Source organism: Onychomys torridus, chromosome 17, assembly GCF_903995425.1.
Source record: "Onychomys torridus chromosome 17, mOncTor1.1, whole genome shotgun sequence".
NCBI classification, from domain to species: Eukaryota; Metazoa; Chordata; class Mammalia; order Rodentia; family Cricetidae; genus Onychomys; species Onychomys torridus.
Window position 1 is genome coordinate 28,010,476 of NC_050459.1, and position 19,908 is coordinate 28,030,383.

The 19,908-nt window shown below is 47.7% G+C and overlaps 1 protein-coding gene across 3 annotated transcripts in view; it reads right to left on the reverse strand.

Moving 5' to 3' along the window:
- Positions 1-19,583, reverse strand: part of Rbpms (RNA binding protein, mRNA processing factor) — a 159,664-nt gene extending 140,081 nt beyond the window's left edge. For 2 of the 3 annotated variants that reach the window (XM_036209247.1, XM_036209245.1), the window contains exon 1: positions 19,205-19,583. In XM_036209247.1, the coding sequence (XP_036065140.1) occupies positions 19,205-19,270 (66 nt within the window). In that variant the 5' untranslated portion in view covers positions 19,271-19,583. The remainder of the gene's footprint in view (positions 1-19,204) is intronic. The other variant, XM_036209246.1, reaches the window with a different exon arrangement.
- Between the last annotated feature and the right edge of the window lie 325 nt (positions 19,584-19,908).

Genomic DNA, 19,908 nt, shown 5'->3' on the forward strand with positions numbered 1-19,908 from the left:
CATGTTTCCTCCTCGACTCACAGGGAGAGGCAGGAAGGGAATTTTCTTAAGTACATGAACACCATGACCAATCCCAATCCCAAGGCCTTGCTATTTAAACCGAAGCTCCTCTGGAGCTGGAGAGACGGCTCAGTGTTTAAGAGCACTGGCTGCTCTTCCAGAGGACCCAGGTTTGATTCCTAGCACCCACACGGCAGCTCACAACTGTCTCTAACTCCAGTTCCAAGGGATCTGAAGCCTCATAGATATACATGCAGGCGAAACATCAAATACACAAATTTTTTTAAAAAGCTCCTTCCAGCTGTCAAATTGGCTAGCTGTTCACCAGCTGTAGGTCAAACTGACCGGAAATATCTACTCTCATCTCCATCCTTACCCCAAGGGCCAACCAACCATGTGACTAGAAAATAAAAAAGATATAGGACAAAGCCACAGATTCTGAGACACATGACCATGCTGAGATGCCTATAAGCCAGCATGGTTATAGTGTTACCTCAATGGAGGTGTCATAAATGCTGGAGTTAATTCAAGAAATGCTGCACAAGAACCAGGGCTGGGTCCAACTTTAATCCCAGCACTAAGGAGGCAGAGGCAGGCAGGTCTCTGTGAGTTCGAGGCCAGCCTGGTCTACAGAGAATTCCAGGACAGCCCCAGGGCTATGTAGAGAGAACCTGACTGGGGGCTGTTGAGGAATAAAGAAAGACTCAGACCCAGGTTTAATTTCCAGCGCCCACATGGCAGCTTACACCTGTCTGTCACTCCAAGTCCAAAGGATGCTGTGCCTCCTTCTGACCTCCAAGGGTACCAGGCACACAGTGGTGCATGGATATACTGTGGGAGTTTGAATTAACTGGCCCTCATAATCTCATAGGGAGTGGCCCTATTAGGAAATGTGGCTTTGTTGGAGTGGGTAGGGCCTTGTTGGAGGAAGTGTCTCTCACTGTGGGGGCGGACTTCAAGGTTTCCTATACTCAGGATCCCACCACTGCCCAGTTTCTCAGTCGACTTCCTGTTGCCTGCAAGATGTAGGACTCTCAGCTACTTCTCCAGCACCACATCTGCCTGCAGGCCACCAGGCTCCCCGCCATGATAATGGACTGAACCTCTGAAACTGTAAGCAAGCCACCCCAATTAAATGTTTTCATTTATAAGAGTTGAGTGGTCATGGAGTCTCTTGACGGCAATGAAAACCCTAACAAAGAAACATACATGCAGGCAAAACACTCACATACATAAAAGTTTTTAAAAAGGACTGCCACACATGCATCACATCAGAACTGCCCATCAGTACCCATGAGCAGCCAGTAAAACACATCAAGTACCTCATAGGTATCATGGAACCAACATTTCTCCTTGTGTCCCCCCAAATTATTGGCTAATGTGCTAACTGTGGTGGTACCTGGTACAATATTAGAATCAATGCCTTAAGAAGGGGTTGGGAAGAAAAAACAATCAGTCTGTCACAACTAGGTGCTGTACATCAATCATGAGCATGGGAAGACTGATCATGAGTCACAGAACACACACAATGTGACCAACGACATGACCAAGAGGCATTTTATGAAATCCCTTTAAATTTCAGGGGCACGGGCTGCAGGAACATGGGCCTGTGATACTCTTGGTGGGAGTACTCAGGGTGGCGTTTCAAGAGAAGGCTTGGCAATAAACATCAAATGTCTTTAAAAGAATGTATGCTCTTTGACCCAGAAATTCCATTTCTAAGACTTCAAGCTAAGGAAATCACTTAAGAGTATACTACAGTTTTAACTAGGAGCATATACAGAACTATCTATACCAAGAGGCTAGAAGCCAGCACCCAACAGTCAAGAGTGGGCTAGATGGGCACATTCATGCTATGACACAGTTCCAAGAACTTTAAAGGTGGTCACAGAACTGTCTCTGCTCAGTTTGCAATCAGGTGTCAGGTTAAGAAGCCCCTCAAATAATACCCAAGACGTGGGCCAAGGAGATGGATGAGGAAAAGTCTTTCACACAGAGGAAAGAGAAGCTAATGAAAGTTGAGAAGCTAAAATCCAAAGACACAGGGAAGCCCCGCTGGCCGCACAAGCGGAATCAAGAAATCTGGCAAAAGCTGGGCAGTGGGGGCCCATGCCTATAATCCCAGGAGTCTGGAGGCAGAGGCTGGTAGATCTCTGAGTTCAAGGCTGTTAAGTTTCAAACCCTCGACAAATGGCTGAGGTGCCTATTTAACCTATCAAAGTGGACCTGGCTGCTGGGTTCTCCCAGATTCCCTCAGGTCCTACTGTTACAGGGTATGTAGCAGTTAGGACCACAGCATATCCTGGCCCTTTACCCTGAACTCTCCGGCCCAGGGGCTCGGCTGCCCTTGCCCCAGAAGCTCTTCCCTACATAATCCAGACATTCTGGTTACCTGCCCCTCTCATACCTTTGACCTCGGGGCTGCTGCACCGGGTCCCCCTCTCTCCCTTCTCGCTTTCCTTTCTTCCCCTGACATGGCCCAGCTCAGCCTGGTCATGTCCACTCTGGACTCCCCTGGATGTCCCTGCCTCTGGCTCTGGCTATGTTCTCCCACACATCTATAATAAACTTTCTCCTCCACCACACCTAGGAGCAGTCATGGCCTTGCCTTGCCTTTTTCTTTCATTCAGAGGCCAGCCTGGTCTACCACAGCAAGTTCGAGGACAGCCAGGACCACACAAAGAAACCCTGTCTCAAAACAACAACAACAATTAAAAAAAAAAAATCTGGCAAAAAGCAGGCAGAGCCAGGCGGTAGTGGCGCATGCCTTTAATCCCAGCACTCGGGAGGCAGAGGCAGGCGGATCTCTGTGAGTTCGAGGCCAGCCTGGTCTCCAAAGCAAGTTCCAGGAATGGCGCAAAGCTACACAGAGAAACCCTGTCTTGAAAAACAAACAAACAAACAAACAAACAAAGCAGGCAGTTCCTTGTGCCGATGATGGTGACCTTCTCTCATTCTTTTCAACATTTAGATTCCCGGCTGTTACATCTTTTGCTTCCTACAGCTAGAATCAAGTGTTGTCTTAGAGTCTGTTGTACACTGTCATCAACATCTCTACTGACATCTCTGTTAAGTGAAAAGCACTCAAAACACTCAGATTTCACTTGTTAAAAATGTATGTGTGAGCTAGGCAGTGGTGGTGGCACACGCCTTTAATCCCAGCACTTGGGAGGCAGAGACAGGTGGATCTCTGTGAGTTCGAGGCCAGCCTGGTCTCCAGAGCCAGGGCTGTTACACAGAGAACCCCGGTCTGGGGGTGGGGAAGGGAGTATGTGTGTAGACAAACCTAAAGTGTTCTGCCATTCTCTCTCTTCTCTCCTCTGCCAGGATCTCAGTCAATAGACCAGGCTGGCCTCATCTTCCTGTCTCAGTTCCCAGAGTGCTGGGACTACAGGCATAGGCCAACCAGGCACACTCTAACAATTTTCTTTTCTCTTTTTCCCTTCCCCTTCCATTTTCTGATGGGGGTAGATAAGGTAGAAGAATGTATCTGCCAATCAGAGAAAAATATTCCATAATGAAAAGTCCCATTAGATGAGGAGCGGATGATTTGACAATGTCAATCCTAAGTATCAGATAAATTATATAGCAAAAACAATCACAGAAGCTTGCTTCGGTGTCTCACTTGTGGAAGTAACCCCTGCAAATTCTTATTATACAAAGACCAAAAAACAAAAACCAAACCCCACCACCACCACCCCTGCCATGAGCATCCTACCCTAAGGGTTTAGGAACAGACGGTACCTCAGGGCTTTCTCTTTGTCCCTGCAGGCAGGAGAAAGTCCCTAAACTGTAGGGGTGAAATTGACTCTGGCAGGGAGGTGAGGAGGACATTTACTGCGGGCTCTAGGGGGATGGAGTGCAATTTCAATTTGGTGAGTGCAATTAATGCTTGTTAAGTTCGTAGAGACTCCCAGCGAGCCCTAGATTGAATGGAGAACCTGGGTCAAATGGTACCTCAGCCTGTGTTTTTCCCTGTATATGGGAAGAATACTCTTATTTCTACCAAGATAAGGTCACACCAACAGGATGATTTATCAACGGTGACCCTTGGTATTCCAAAAAGACACAGGCAACCTTTGTCTTGCCTACAAAACAGCTCAACCTTGGGGAGGAAAGGGCTAGGGCACAGTTGTCCTCAGGAAGGAAGCCCGGGCTGGAACTGAGAGAATCCTGGAGGGATGCTGCTTACTGACTTGCCCTCAGAGGCTTGATCAGCCTTGCTTTCTTATACCACCCAGGACCACCTGCTCAGGGGAGGCACTGCCCCCAGTGGTCTAGGCCCTCCCACATCAACCACTAATCCAGAAAATGCCCCACAGCCTGGCCCACAGGCCAATCTAAGAGAGGCATTTCTCTGTGGAGGTTCCTCTTCCCAGATAATCTAGCTGGTGACGGATGACTAAAACAAACCAGGACAGACAGTCCCCAGGGCGTTTTCCCGAACATGTGGGGCGATTAACGGTTAAAACATTTTGGATGGGGCTTCAGGTGCAACTCCATGGTCAAGCACACCCAAACTAAATAAGAACAAATCTTAACTTTGTATTTGTCAAAATCAGAGGCTCACAGCACATCCCAAAGCCTTCCTGCCCCCCCCCCCCCCCATTCAGAGTCACCAGGCTGAGTGCACTACTACCAAATATAGGCACTGGCCGGCCCCACAATGGGCCAGACACTTGCTTACCTTACTTAGATCAGCTCAAAACAAGGAGAGAACAGACAAGCATCCCTGATTTTCACTGTGATTCTGGGTTTACCAGTAGTTGCACAGATGTGAAGGGCACAGAGGAACAACTGGTAACACCAATAGAACCAACCAAACACTACACCCAACATGCACACCTACAAAGACAAAGGAACCTACGAAGAACATGCTGCTTGTGACTGACTGTTCTTCTGGTCCATCCTGCAAGGACAACGGACTGGTTTCCATACACAGAATCACTGGTGTGTCGTCATTCTCCTCTGGATTTTGCTCTGGGGGAAGGAGCTCGGAGAGCAGGTCCCGCTGCTACTGTTACATGTCTTTTTATAAGTTCAAGTCATGTTAATAATGCATTTTTTTAAAAAAAGCAGCCAGGCGGTGGTGGTGGTGCATGCCTTTAATCCCAGCATTGAGGAGGCAGAGAACTCTTCTGGTTCGAGGCCAGCCAAGGCTACACAAAGAAACCCTGTCTTAAAAAAAAACAAAAACCATACACCTAAAGTATATGTGGTATATGACCACCTCCAAATAGATCCAGGTCAAAATACACTAGTTAGGTCCAAAGGGGCCCCCCAAATGGTAGTACTAGTCTCCTTGTCAAAAACAGGACTTTGGCCCAGTCAACTGAAGGACTGTCATCAGGTAAACAGGCCTAAAGGTGGGTTTCTGTTTACCGGGAAACCCTTCCCCCTTCACCCAACCACAAAGGACAACCACCTTGGCAAAAGCATCTAGTTGGGGGGGGGGGGGAGGGGAATCTGAATGAACAGCTCACCAATGGCGCAAAGATGCTCACCATGTTAACTCATGTAAAATCCGCCTGCTTTTCAACCATCTTGCTCCTCCTCCTGCCCAGCCTGTGCCAGTTTGATCCCCAATAAACCTTTCTTTTCTCCCCGAGGAGTGGCCTGGTTTGGTGGTTTCTTTGGGCCCCTCAATTACAACTTATCTTTCTTAAAAGTTTTTAAAAGGTATTAAGGCCTGGGATTATAGGCTGGTAAAAAACAGACAACATCTGCATTGGGTTCAAAATTCCTCACACAGCAATCCATCCCTCACACAGCAACACCGTCGGTGTACACCTTTAAAGCAGGGACAGGCAGATCTCCCTGGGTTCAAGGCCAGCATGGTCTACAAAGCAAGTTCCAGGACAGCCAGGGATGTTACATAGAGAAACTCTGTCTTGAAGGCAGGCACAAAACAGGGAGAGTAACTTTCCCCTATAAACTGAATGTCCAATGCTCCATTTCATTTAACAGCACTGCACTGGGCCTCACATCTAAAGTACAGAGCTTCCCAGCACATTGAGCACACAAATAAAACCCTTTAGAATTGAGATCTGAATGGCGGCTTTAATCTTATCTCTGCACTTAACTGCTGGGTGCTGTTAACTGTTTGATGCCAGAGTAAATACTGCAGATCCCTCCACCCCCACCACCCCCACCCCCACCCTCCCACCCCCCACCCCCACCCCACCCCCACCCCCACCCCCACCCCCACCCCCACCCCCACCCCCGCACACAAGCTGTGCGGGGTGGGGGGGTGGGGGGGTGGGGGGATGGGGGGTGTGGGGGGGGTGTGGGTGTGTGGGGGTGTGTGTGTGGGGGGGGTGTTATCAGTTGGCCGTCTGAATGTAGCAACTAAAAAAACAACAACAAAGAAGTCTAAAAACATCCTCTACCAAGTTGCTTGTCCTCTTCCACTGAAAACCAAGAAAAACACAAACTCACTTTCAACAAAATGTGTGTTTCTAGTTACTAGCAGGATGGGTACTCAAAAAAAAAAAAAAAAAAAAAATTCCTGGTAAGATAAGACTACTCAGCTAGTACATAAACCCAGGATCCCACTGTGGGGATTCCGATCTACTAGTCACTTTGAAGTAGAGGGGTCCAGTATCTGAACTGCACCGATTACAATCTGTTTCATTGTTAGCTTAAAGACTATCTACTACAGACACTATCTACTGTGGGACAGTCCAGATTAAGAAAAGGATCTGGTATTGTTGTTGTTGTTGTTTTATGCAGGGACAGGGTCTCACACTCTAGCCAACCCCCTGCCTCAGCCTCCTTACTGATGTGATGGGAGGATGTCTCCTGAACCAACACACCGGGCAAAAGCCCTTTTGTCTGCCTCCCCCATTGTGATTACAGGTCAGCATTCTGATGCTCACGGACTTTTTAAGCAAAAGCTAGAAACCCCAGGAAAAACCTACAGGCCACGCCGGGTTATAGCTCTGGACAACGGGCAACCCATGCTCATTTTCCCTCCTTGGGGTAGGAAATCTTGCCCTCCTAAACGGCTGCCAGTCCCCACTCATATTTCTGGGGCTCTCACAGTGAGTGAGTGGCAGACACTAACTCTAGAGCAGGGGGCTCTCAACCGGTGAGTGGAAACACCTTTGGGGGCCGCATATCAGCTATTTACATTACGACTCATAACAGCGGCAAAATTGCACTTATGAAGAATCAAGGTAAATAATGTTACGGTTGGGGGCCACCACAACAGGAAGAACTGTACGAAAAGGTGGCAGCATTAGGAAGGTTGAGAACTGCTGGTTTAGAGATTATTCACCATAGCAGATTCTCCCATTTCCCTCTCCAAGAGAATAGCTAAAGCTGGGATTCCAAGTTCTGGTTTTCTGCATAACCCCCTCGCACAGCACAAAGACTCAGGATGGGCCTTAAATAATCCTTTTGTTTACAGAGGGTCATTTCCTGCAGCCGGCTCACACCCACAGAGTCACACCCAATCCTCCAGGAGAGGCCCTTAGTTTGCTTACAAAAAAACAAAAATGGAGCCACTGTAGGTAGGCAAACCAGGTGGAAGAAATTCTCTAAAACAGAAAGAAATTCCAAAGCCTAGGGCGCTCTGGTTTTTCCTCACTGTATTAAAATAATCTAACAAATAAGATCTACGGGGTTTGCAATCTGAAGAGGCTGGACAACGTTCTCTCCAAATGGCCCACTAGGGACTCGGCTTGGCATCCGGTGTCCCAGTTGGGAAATGGAAAGTGGGAAGATGGGATTTACAAACTCCTTCAACACACAGCAGACAGTTAAGTAAGGAAAGGGAGGCCTGCTTCCCTCAACAGCTCAAGTGACTTGTCCTCTGTCCCCCAGAGAACACAGAAAAAAAAAAAAAAAAAAAAAAAAAAAAAAAGATAATAAAACTGAAGGGCAGCCACACTGGCCAAGAACTGAATTCTGGAAGAACATGTAACTTTAGTTGTGAGATTATCAGCCGATGGGCGACCAAGGGATGTCAACAAACACCCGATCCAGGTCAGGTTTGGATTTAGTGTGCAAACGAGGACATTCCGAAGGCCAGCATCTCACCGCTGTCCTCATCTGCTCAATGAACAGCTGCTTCCCTTCTGCCAGAGACGTAAACGACAAGGCACATTTCTTCAGTCCTGGGACACTAACGATCTCTTCTGCTTCATGATAAGCAGCAGAAATAAAACAATAACAAAATAACCAAGTTTATAAAGACAGGTGGGTGCGGTCAGGGGTAGCTCCCTAAGGATTCTTTCACACTGGAAGTCAGGTGCTTCACATGTGATCAGGCCACCCAAAGCCAGACTGACTCTGAACTTCTCCCTCTTTGTAGGCAAGAGGAGTTAACAGAGCTAACGGGTTGGACTTAGCCAAAGGCTCAGCAGGGGCCAACCTGACTCTAAATCAACTCCATGTGGCTATAAACACGGAGCCCTCTCAACGCCAAAGTCACACCTGGCAAAACTCACCTGGCTCTCCAACTCCAGTAATTATCTCATTCCAGCCACGCCCCCATTGCTGTTCAAGCGTACCTGGGTTTAACTGGACCAAGGGAAGAATTCCTATGTGTGTGCAAAAAGGCCGCATTGCTGTTAAGTGTAGCTGGGTTTAACTGGGCAACAGGAAAGGCCGCCTGCCCCTGCAAGGGATCAGTCATATACCACCCAAACCAAATCTCTGACTCAAAAGGGTGTGAAATGATAATTCTGGCTTCTGATGTAATCAAGTGGTGGTGGGGGGGAATCAGAAATATTCACCTCAGAGACAGAAACCATTAAAACTTAACCTGAGCCAGGCATGGTTGCTCAGGCCTGGATTCCCAGCACTCGGGAGGCAGAGTCAGGTGGATCACTGAGAGTTCAAGGCCAGCCTAGTTAAGTCTACAGCCTAGTTAGTGAGCTCCAGGACAGCCAGGGCTACATAATAGAGACCATGCCTTAAAAAAAAAAAAAAGTGAGAGAAAGAAATAAAGGAAAGAAACCAAAGCAATCTGGAAACGGATGAAAGGCTCTATGACGATGTGGCTGATCACACAGATGTCTGCCTTTGAAAGGCAGGTTTGTGAGCATTTCACAAACAAGCGTACAGGGCAGTTCTGGGCTTTGTCCTAGGCTATGGGGTTTTTTTTGTTTGTTTGTTTTTGTTTTGTTTTGTTTTGTTTTAGATATTAAATAAGACAGAACTCCACCAGAGGTGCAAGGTAATAAGCAAGTCCAATGGCACACAGAACATGTCAAGAGATGCCACCTGGAAAATAAAGGGATGACACAAGGCAGAAATGCAGGCTACTTTAACTTGTAGGTCACAGGTCTCCTTCTGGGTGACACAGGAACAGACTAGGACAAAGGTCAGGACTACCCTGCAAAAAGAGACTGGCTGGCATCAAGGTCCTGCGGCAGGAACAAGTCTGGCAAATGGGCACATCTAATGAGGACCCGAAGTACTAAAGCATTATCAGATGAGACTGGGATTCCCAGGAGATGGGGTCAGAGGTCCAGAACGAACCAGACACATGAACCTTGTGAGTCACTGGAAATTTTTTTTAATCATTTATTTTTATTTTATGTTAATAGGTGTTTCGCCTGCATGTGTGAGGGTGTCAGAACTCCTGGAGCCTGAGTTACACACACTGGTGAGCTTCCATGTTGGTGCTGGGAATTGAACCCAGGTCCTCTGGAAGAGCAGCCAGTGCTCTTAACCTCTCACCTGTCCGGCCCCCAGCCACTGGACACTTTTAAGCTCCTGCCCACCAGCTGTAAAACCTCCGAAAAATTAACCTAATTTCTCAGCATGCTTCAGTCTTCTTATCCCTAAGCATGGTGTAACAGCTCAATTCCTTTAAGAGTAACATTAAAAAGCAGAGCATTTGTACCACACACTTACACAGACCAAAAAAATAAATCTACAATCTCAGCAGGTCGGGGGTGAAGCCAGCCTAGGCCTTTAAGAGCTCCAGTATCTTAAAATAAGGGGTGGGGCGCAATGGACTTGTGTCCACTTTGGACTAGCTATAAAAATGCTTAGTTAGCATGGACAAATGTGTATGTGTGTGTGTGTGTGTGTGTGTGTGTGTGTGTTTTCTCTCCACAGACAGGGGTTCTATGTTCTCTATGTAGCCCTGGCTATCTTGGAACTCAGGTGACCTCAAACTCACGGAGATCCACCTGCCTCTGCCTCTGCCTCCCGAATTCTGGGATTAAAGGCATGCGCCACCACGCCCAGCCACCTGAGATTGAAGAGGAATTTCGACATCTATGAGCATGACTTGCTAGCAATTCTGTTGCTCATTACTGGAAAAGTACTCAGTGATCCTAGGTACAGTAGAAATTCAACTCAGGAGAAGGGAGAGGAGAGGGCTAAGTGAGAAACACAGGTAGGTACTCCTGATAACCCAGGCTAGCCCCTAACCACCTAACATCCAAGGGTCTGTAAGGGAGGAGCGGGTCCTGTCTTGCCCTCCCGCACCTCATGATGCAAACTGGAGGAACGCTACATTCAATAACAGATGCCTTTGGAAACTCACACATCCTAGGTCTCGTAAATGGCACACGCTGGGTAGAAGCAATTACACCTCGGCAGCACTTCCCCTCTGAGCACAAAGCAGATTCTGCTACTTCAGTAATAAGATAGCACTTGCGCCTGTCCCCTGGTCCCCGGCGGCCTCAAGTATGCAGCCTCGAGGTGGCAAAGAGGAGTTTTCACAAAATGAGATCCTGCGGAGTCAAGGACAAAATCACGTGTAGGATTTCTCTCGGGATCACGCTGGCCACTGGCCAGCATTATCTACCTGGTAACATAAAGGAATTTGGGGAAACGAGAGGACCCTCATCATGAAGACTCATTCACTCCTGAAACGTGAGGACTAATTCAAGGTGGGAGTTTAAGACTTGCCAAGATAGACCTAGTCCGTCCATCCTGAGATGCTCAGATTTCTCGTACCTTTGCAAAATCCCAAGTGCTGCCAGGATTAAACCAGGCTGCCTAAGCATTTCTTTTGCCTTTGAAATTGGTGCAACAATACTGCATTACAAGCTGAAACCCCGGCCTCTCTTCCCGGTGTGACCCGCAGTTATTCCCGCCATCTCTTCCTCCTAGTCGCTGTTCATTAATACGCATCATAATGGCTGCCATGGGGTTAGAACCGCCACAAGCCTATGTGGCTGATGTTTTTCTTCTTTTAAGGTCCTTTCCAGGACGGCTTTTCCGCAGACAGTTAGCAGAGGACCAAACAAAACAAGACAGCAAACCTGCAGGGAGTGAGTAAGTGAAAATAGGACCCAGAGAACACATGGCCTTGGGCGGCCTCTCCAGATGTCATAAGAGCTTGGTCTGCAATGAAAGAAAACTGCAAGTCTGGGAACTCATGACAAACACTGGGACAAAACTCATTCCTCAGACTTTGATGAAAGCAAAACAACAACAAAAAAAAGCATGAGAAATACTACACAGACCTATGTATTTCTGACTCCTCCCAATACTATTATAATCAGGCAGTTTCTAAGTAATACGTCTTTATGTATTAAAATAAGTCCTTTTCCCTGAGAACTTCCAATTCTCCACCCTCCCCCAGAAGCCTTTTCTCTTTTCATAACGTTCATCACAAGGTTTCCCAGGAATTGGAATTCCATTTCTGGACACTCATCCACATGACCCGCATTTTCAATGACCAAGCTATATGCGGACTGTTCTGAAAAATCCTATTTTAACATCTGGCCTAGCCTGTCACCCCAAACTCAGCATCATCACTCTTAGCTGCCCTATACCTAGTTTGTACTTCTACAAACCAACCATTTATCTAGTCATCGAAGGAGAACCCAAAGAGGCATTGGGGTCGACCCTTAACCTCTTCTCTGGTACACTTCAGACCCGGGCTCTTGCAGCAGGGGCCTCACTGACTCTTCCAAAGCTGGCTGTGTGTCCTGTTCCACTGGATCAAGAGGATGGATGCTGTGTGCTGCCATGCCTTTCCTAGCTTAGAAAGCAAAGGCTCCTATCACCTGCTGGCCAATGATCCCTCTAAACTTACCCCTTTACTCTCTGCCTTGCTTGTTCCTCCCCAAAAAGAGCCTTGAATTTTCACAGGGAACTGACTCCTTACCTGTCATCTTTCCCTCCAAGATCTTCCTCATGGGTCAGACTCTTCAGGTTCAGCTGAATCCCTGACCTCTTCCTCACCACCCTCTCAGGAGTAGGCTTGTTTCCGGTTCAAACCACCTCCACCTTGCTGGCATGCTTTATTAAACCGGTTAACTTGTGCATGGCCATCCCTCCATTAAACAAATGTTTCCCCTAGATCCTAGCACCCCTTCCTAGGTCTTCACCTGATGGTCCTGGTCAATTAGCCACACTTCTCAATGCCTCGGTTGCACAAACAACCGCATCGGCTCAATGTAGTGGGACACACCTGTAATCACTCCCAGCACTCAAGGTTGACACTGGATCCTGTGTGCTGGGCCAGCCTGGTCTACATAGCAAGACTGTCTCAAACACACACACACACACACACACACACACACACAGAGAGAGAGAGAGAGAGAGAGAGAGAGAGAGAGAGAGAGAGAGAGAGAAAACACCCTACATTAGTTTGTAAGAATAAAAAGAAAATGGTTATAGGTGGTCCAGTGTTTAACCTGTTATACAGCACGTAGAAAAATCAGTGATTGGCCAAGCTTAGTGGCTTATGCTTTAATCCCAGCATTCAGGAGGCAAAGACAGGAGGATCTCGTGATCCTCAAGGCCAGCGTGGTCGACATAGCAAGTTCCAGGCCAGCCAGGGATACACAGTGAGAGACCCTGTTTCTCTATATAAATAAATAAATACTAGTGACTACTATTTCTTTAATAAATGTATAAAAATATTTCTGACATTCTTATGGTGGATGATTCTGGTAGTTCTCTGTTCTGGAAACTGGGCAACTTTATTCTCATAAATCCAAGCACGTATCCTTCAGGCAGCTTCAAGGTCCAGGTCTCATCAAGCAACCCTCACTTTCTCCAACACACACACACACACACACACACACACACACACACGCACACGCACGCGCACGCGCACGCGCACGCGCACTCACACACACACACACACACACACACACACACACACACACGCACGACATTAAAGTTGTTTAAAATAGTCTCCTGGTACACATTAAAGATGGGCAAACTTATCCCAGTTATCCTCATACAAACTTCTCTCCATCAGGGTCTGGGGCACGGGTGGGGTTCTTATCGATACAGCATCGACTTAAAGACCTGGCCCTCCCCAGGCGTCCAGTCACTGAACTATGCATCCACTTCTGCTCTAGCTGTTAAGGTCCGTTCTCCTCATTCCTTCCTAGGTTTTTCTCTTTGACCAAAGCAAGTTCAAGAGGGACATTTGCATTTCCTTTCCACTGCCCCCAGGCAGACACTAAGGTGCCAAATGAAACTCAACACAAACATTCCAAAGTGGCTGTCACACAGCTCGGACTTGTTTGGGAACAGGGGGAGCTCCCTGCTCCTCCACATAGCTCAGACTTCCGGAAGCCCATAACTGGAAGGTCAAAAAGGAGTTCCACAGGAGAACCCAAATTCTAACGGGGAGAAGCCAGTAGTTCCATGGGATGAGTAAGCACATCTGAGAGACTCACTTGTACCATCAAGTACTAGAGGTGAGAGAGATCTTTTCCCAACAGGTGGGGGTCACAACCTTTTGAAATCTCTAGCAGGCAAAGGACTCTCGGTATTAAGCAGGCAGCTGGGTGTGTGTGTGTGTGTGTGTGTGTGTGTGTGTGTGTGTGTGTGTCCCCGTCCGTCCGTCCATCCGTCCATGGAAGTGCTATGCAGAAGTCTGGCCGTTCGTTAGGAATCCCATTAGATGATGGCATGCATCTCTTGCGAAACTGCCTGACAGAAGGTGAGGATGGCCTGGGAGCCGAGCAGAGGTAACAAAGAACTTCCTGGGAAAATGACGCCTCCATGGATGTGGAGGTTGGGCCCATAAACACAGAGGGGACAACTTGAATCCTGCTCAGCTTGGGCCAGAACACAGAAGTTGGTAGAAGGGTTCTCAGAGGCATATTAGAACAATCCTGAGTGTCCAGTGTGGACTTTTGTTCTGTGGATGTCAGCTGTGTGGAAAGATTTGGGATATCATGAGACCCAGCTGCACGGCATCATGTTGGACCGAGGAAAGCTATTAGAACATGGGAGTGCAGCTGAAGATCACGAACATGATCCAGGATAAATGAAGGTGGAGAAGAATCTCATGATAAGAGCCCTGAGGAGCAGAACAGGCCTGAGTCCTGCCCAAGTCAGGCTCGTAAGCCAAACCAACCACCTACAGGAATCACAAAAGAATTTAACAAAATTTCCAAAGCCAGAGGCGTCACTGGCTCATGTGGTCATTTTGGAAATGCAGAGGAAAGCAATTCACAATGATCTGTATGTAATCCATCGATTACACTCATTTTATTTATATCTGGTTTTACATACACCCTTGTTTTAAAGAACTTGAAAAGCATAGGTGGGGGTGTTACACGGGAGGGGGTGGAGAAGCTAGAGGGAAAAGGAAATGAGATCATTACAGTCTCAAAAACTTAAAAAAAATATATTAAAACTTGAAAACTCCTGCTTGCTCAACAAAAACACACTCCTCAGGATGTCTGGAGCCCGACTCTTCCCTAACATTTTCCAGGAAGCAACGGCCTGCCAGGACCCTGTCTTCAGATTTTTAGTTTCCAGACCCATCTATTGTTATTATATATTTATTACATACACAGAAACAATCTGTAATAAATACACATTTCAAAGAACATATCCTCTAAGGGCTGTCTAGCATTCCCTCTGGAATTATAATGATTGGCTTAGCAAATCCCCCTTTGTTGAACAGGCTCTGAGAATTTTCGCCAACACAACTCGGCCACAATCACTCTTAGAAAGAAATGTTTATTACCACCCAATTTCCTTAGAGTACATTCTTAACAATACCGGTACTAAATCAAAGGGTCAGAACGTGTTTTGATGGCCCCTGCCAAAACTCCCCAGAATGGCAGTCCCAATTTCATTACTGTTGCCATGTGCCCAGTTTATTGCCCCAGCGCTAACACTTACTCGGGCATGAGAAGTTGCCTCCATAAAAGAAGCCTCTACCTCAACCCAAGGACCAAGTCAGAGGCCTGCAAATGCTTCGAGGCACCACCAGCTTACCAGAGAAACAGGGAAACCACTTTTGGCCAAGGAACCAAAAATGCATGCTACATTTGGCAGCGGCTCTTCGGACATCATTCTACCAATGAAGTCACATTTCCATCCAAATCACTGCCACCAGCTCCTGCTCCATGACTGAAACAAGTTTGCTGTGCTAGATTTGGTTTGCAACAATAGGTTAAATTGTACGAAGCTATACTGATCTTTCCAGAATCCAAATAATCTCAATATGCAATGAGAAGTCGGTTTCCACACCAATGACATTCCCAAATAAACAACTTACAGCCCAATGCTTTGGCAAAATACTAAGCACTCTGAAAGATCTGCAGTAAAAACTGCATGACTCTCTGAAGACCTGACTTGATTCCATTTCTGCCAACCATCCCAATCAGTGCTGCCACGCGGCCAACTCTTGCTTCTCTGATTTAATTACCCCTTACACTGCTTTCCCAGAACTGAGATGCATTGTAAACTGCTTCAACATAAAGGTGATGCACCTAAAAAGTACCCAATGACATGAATGAAACTAAAAATATAACCAAATGGCATATTTACCTCATTTCCAACAAAGAAATCACTCGCCAATGAGGTTCTATTAAACAGGGTCTTGTATGTCTGTCTGAACACACTGAAACTTACTAATGACAGTTGATTCTGAGACAAATTATGAGTTTATTACTTACATACTTATTCACTGTTAATAAAACCTGATCATACATACAATTGGAGACACATTCTAAGACCTTTTTTGAAACTTTTGTTTAGAGACAGTGTCTCACTATACAGCCCTGGCTGGGTTAGAACTCTCTCTATGTAGACCAGGCTGGCCTCAGACTCAGAGATCCACCTGGCTCTGCCTTACAAAATGAAGGAATCATCACCACACCCAAGTAAGAACTTTTGTTTCAAAGCAGAGCCTTGCTATGTAGTTAAGGCTGGCTTCTGAACGTTCAACCCTCCTCCAGCATTGTTTTCTTTTTCTTTTTTTGGAGCTGAGGATCGAACCCAGGGCCTTGCGCTTGCTAGGCAAGCACTCTACCACTGAGCTAAATCTCTAACCCTGCATTATTTTCTTTAAAGTGAAGTGATGTAAGAAATAATCCAATAATCTGCACATGCACACAAAACCCTGGCAACTCTCAGGCCCCAGGAAGATCGACAGACAACTGGTTGTCCTTCCAGAAAAACTTGCAAAGAGCATAGACAACATGCTAGAAGGCCAGATGTATTCTCTCTTGCACAGCTGCAAAATCTTAAAATGACTCCCCTTGGTTTGAAGTGCTCTACAAAGCTGCAGCTTCTCAAAAACTTCACCACCACAGAAAAAAGGTAAAAATTGTTCCTAAATCCTGGATTGTTCATTCCACACAACTGTATCCACGTGAGCATACCAGTAGTGTCATAACTGCAGAATAAGCCATGGGACTCAGGGGGAAAACATGCTGGATGATAAGAGGAGCTGGTTTCAAACATAGGAAGAAGAAAACCTTGAATTAACTCTCCAATGTAGAGAAAGTCTACACTCCATGGGGACCTATGAGATACGGTTTTCTCTTAGTGATGGGTGGACTCACTTTTCCAACTCAGTTCAGCAGCCACCAGAAATTACAAGCACATTTCTCTTGTCTTGTCTTCCTATGTGTACACAGGTTATGTGTGTTCTGTTTGTCGGAGTCCACTCCAAGGCTTTTCAATGCATCTGAACAGATGCTGGTCCACTGGACGGGCACAAAATACTGTATTTGACTTGTGACTTCCAAGGTTGGGGGGGGGGGGGCACCTAGGAATTTTTCAAAAACCAAGTATACAAAAAAAGAGACTTATGATAAAATTATCTGGATCACTAACAATTTTCTTTCCCTATTATGCTAACCAGGTGTGATGGCAAATATCTTTAACTCCAGGATTCTTAGGCAGGAATTCAAGTTCACCCTATTTTTTTTTTTTTTTTTTTTTGAGCTGAGTGAGAATCGAACCCAGGGCCTGCAAGCGCTCTACCACTGAGCTAAATCCCCAACCCAAGTTCACCCTATTTTTAAATAAAAACGCATGAAGTACCTAGTAATGGAGTGCTTGCCTGGCATGCCTGTGGTCCTGGGTTCATTTTCTAGTACTGGGGGGAAAATAACCCACAAATAACCAAAGCTCGTTTTTTCATGGTGTATGTGTTTTATACACTCCCACTAGTGCACACCCTGAGCGCTGCAATCTTCCTACTCCTCTTATTTCTTAAATAACAAATGTTTCACTGAGAAAGAGAAACACCTCCTAGAACCACATACCATCCCTACCTGACAAGGAACACTCACAGTCAGTGCTACTGGGCAGAGAGATGACTGCGACAACATGGTCCACTGCTAGCTGTGATCACCCAGAGGGAAGTACCTTTAGTATTGGCAGTTTAAGATGGATCAAGAGCAAAATCTGAGTTGCTGTAATTGTTAGGCAAGTGGGTATGGAGACAAACCCGTTGTTATCTACTAAAGCTGTAAGAAAATAAAATACAACTTTGGGGTTTTGTTATTTTCCAAAATCATTTTAAAAGGACCAAACTTTGGTGTTATGTGCTTTTTCCCAGCTGCAACTTTTCTGAACCAGTTGGAGGAAGCAAGGCGGTTTCCTAGGCTCCATCCTTTAGCAGGGATAAGGGTATTGCTAATCTGAAATGAGAAATTACCTTGTTGTGTTCATTAAAGCATGCTAAAAACCCAGAAATTTTTTTTAAAGCAAATGGGCATCATTTTTAAAGAAATGTTTAACTTGTCAGGAAATACACTGAAAAGCAGCCGGAACTTGCAGTTGGCTCCCCGGCTCTGTTATAAAACAGCATAAACAAAACTTTTCAAAGCAAGACTTGCTGAGAAAATAGGTAATTTCTCGGGGGGGGGGGGGCAATTTTCAGCTTTCTTCAATTCCTTAGGGTTGCACCCCACGACAACTGTGAGCAGACTCTTACTTTGCATTGTTTTGCATAAGTCTGGGTCTCTTGTCTTCCCTATTTTACCAGTAGATAGTTCACACAGGTCAGGGAGATGGGTGGATGGATGAACTTTCTTAATGTTTGGTTTCAGTCTCGGTATCTTCGTTTGCAAACGTCATCCGCAATATTCTCACCACCCTAACCTCGTCACAGCCAGTTCTGAGTTGTGTTCACCCTCCTTATTAGGGTGTCATTTATCTGTAAGATCGCTTTGTATGGTATAGTGGGTTGGGCAGTTTCTGCTTCTGCACTTAATTCTGGGAGACCTCAAAAAGATAAACACAATTTGGTGGACCTCCAGAGAACCCACCTGCAGGAGTGAAGTCAGGCGGGGCAGGACACCACAAAACCGACAAAATTCACTGAGTCCCATGCACGCACACACACCCCATCCACACGTGTTTTCACCCCATTACTCAAGTGTTTTCAGTTAGAAACGCACCACAGCCACAGTTTTTAATCATCGAGTTGTGATTTTCCTATGAAAACACCCTCCATGCGCCTTTGCTTTGGGGAACCCAAAGCTTTTAGCCCTTGTTATTCTACCCACCCACCCCCACTCCACATCGCCCAGGTTCGGCGGGGGTCTTCGACTCATCGGAGAAGAATGCGGTTGATGAGTTATCTATTAATCCAAAATGTCTCAGCTAGGAAGATATTTCACCCAGCACTTTTAACACCGAAAGGGAGGGAGGGAGGGGAGCTGGGGTCGGAAATATCTTTTAACGAGAACTTTCCCAGAGTTTCTTCCTTCGACCATGCCGCCCTCCCTTCAATTTCCAGCAGCAGACGCAGAACCCAAATCTTGACCCTCCCCGATCCCCAATCATCTGAGGTCACCCGGGAGTCAGCTCTCGATTCCGCTTTTAACATCCCGGGTAGACAAAGCTGAGCATTCTACTTACGAAAAGTCTCGGGAAAGTCCTCAAAAGTTATGCAATGGGAGGCAGGCGGACGCGCGTGGACACAGCCCCGCGCCCTCGGGACGCCGCGTCCCGTGGCACCCCCCCTTCCCTGTGCGCCCCGAACCCTCGAGCCGGCCCCCCTCAGTACCTCCTCCTCCTGAAGGTTGGCCTCGCTCGGGGTGTTCTCCTTCTCGGCTTTGCCTCCGCCGTTCATCTTCCCGGTCCTTGGTCGCCGCGCGGGGCTGGGGCGAGGGCGCGCTCGCCCGCTAGCTACCTTCCCCGGGGCGAGCCGGGCGGGCGGGCGAGCTGCGGGGCTGGAGCCGGGGCGGGCGAGCTGCGGGGCTGGAGCCGGGGCGGGCGGGGACCTCGGAGAGGCCGGGCGAGCCCCGGAGTCGGGACGCGGCCGAGGCGGAGGAGGCGAGGCGGCGGGCGCGGTTGGGACCGGAGCCGCCGAGGGCGCGCTGCTGGCAGGCTCTGGGCAGCGGGGCCGCACGCAGCGCGCTTTCTCTGGCCTTCCACCCTCCTCCCCTCCCCTCCCTGCCCTCCCCTCCTCCCTCCGCCCTCCCTGGACGTGCGCGGCCGGCCGCAGCCCTGGGGGGACGCTGCTCGGGACCGCGAAGCCCCCCGCAGGAGGAGGGGCGTGGGGCGGAGCGGTCGACCCCTGGGCCCGGCTCAGCTAGGGGGGGGGGGGGTGGGGGGGGGAATGTCACCGGGGTCACGAGGCCGCGGGGACGGCGAGAGGAAGGTCGAGTCCTCCCTCTCCAACCCCAGGGCCTCGGCGTCCGTGCAGGCCGGTGCGCGTGGGCTTGGAGAGGGGCCTCGGGGCGGGGGCCAAGCCTGCTGGGGGGGGGA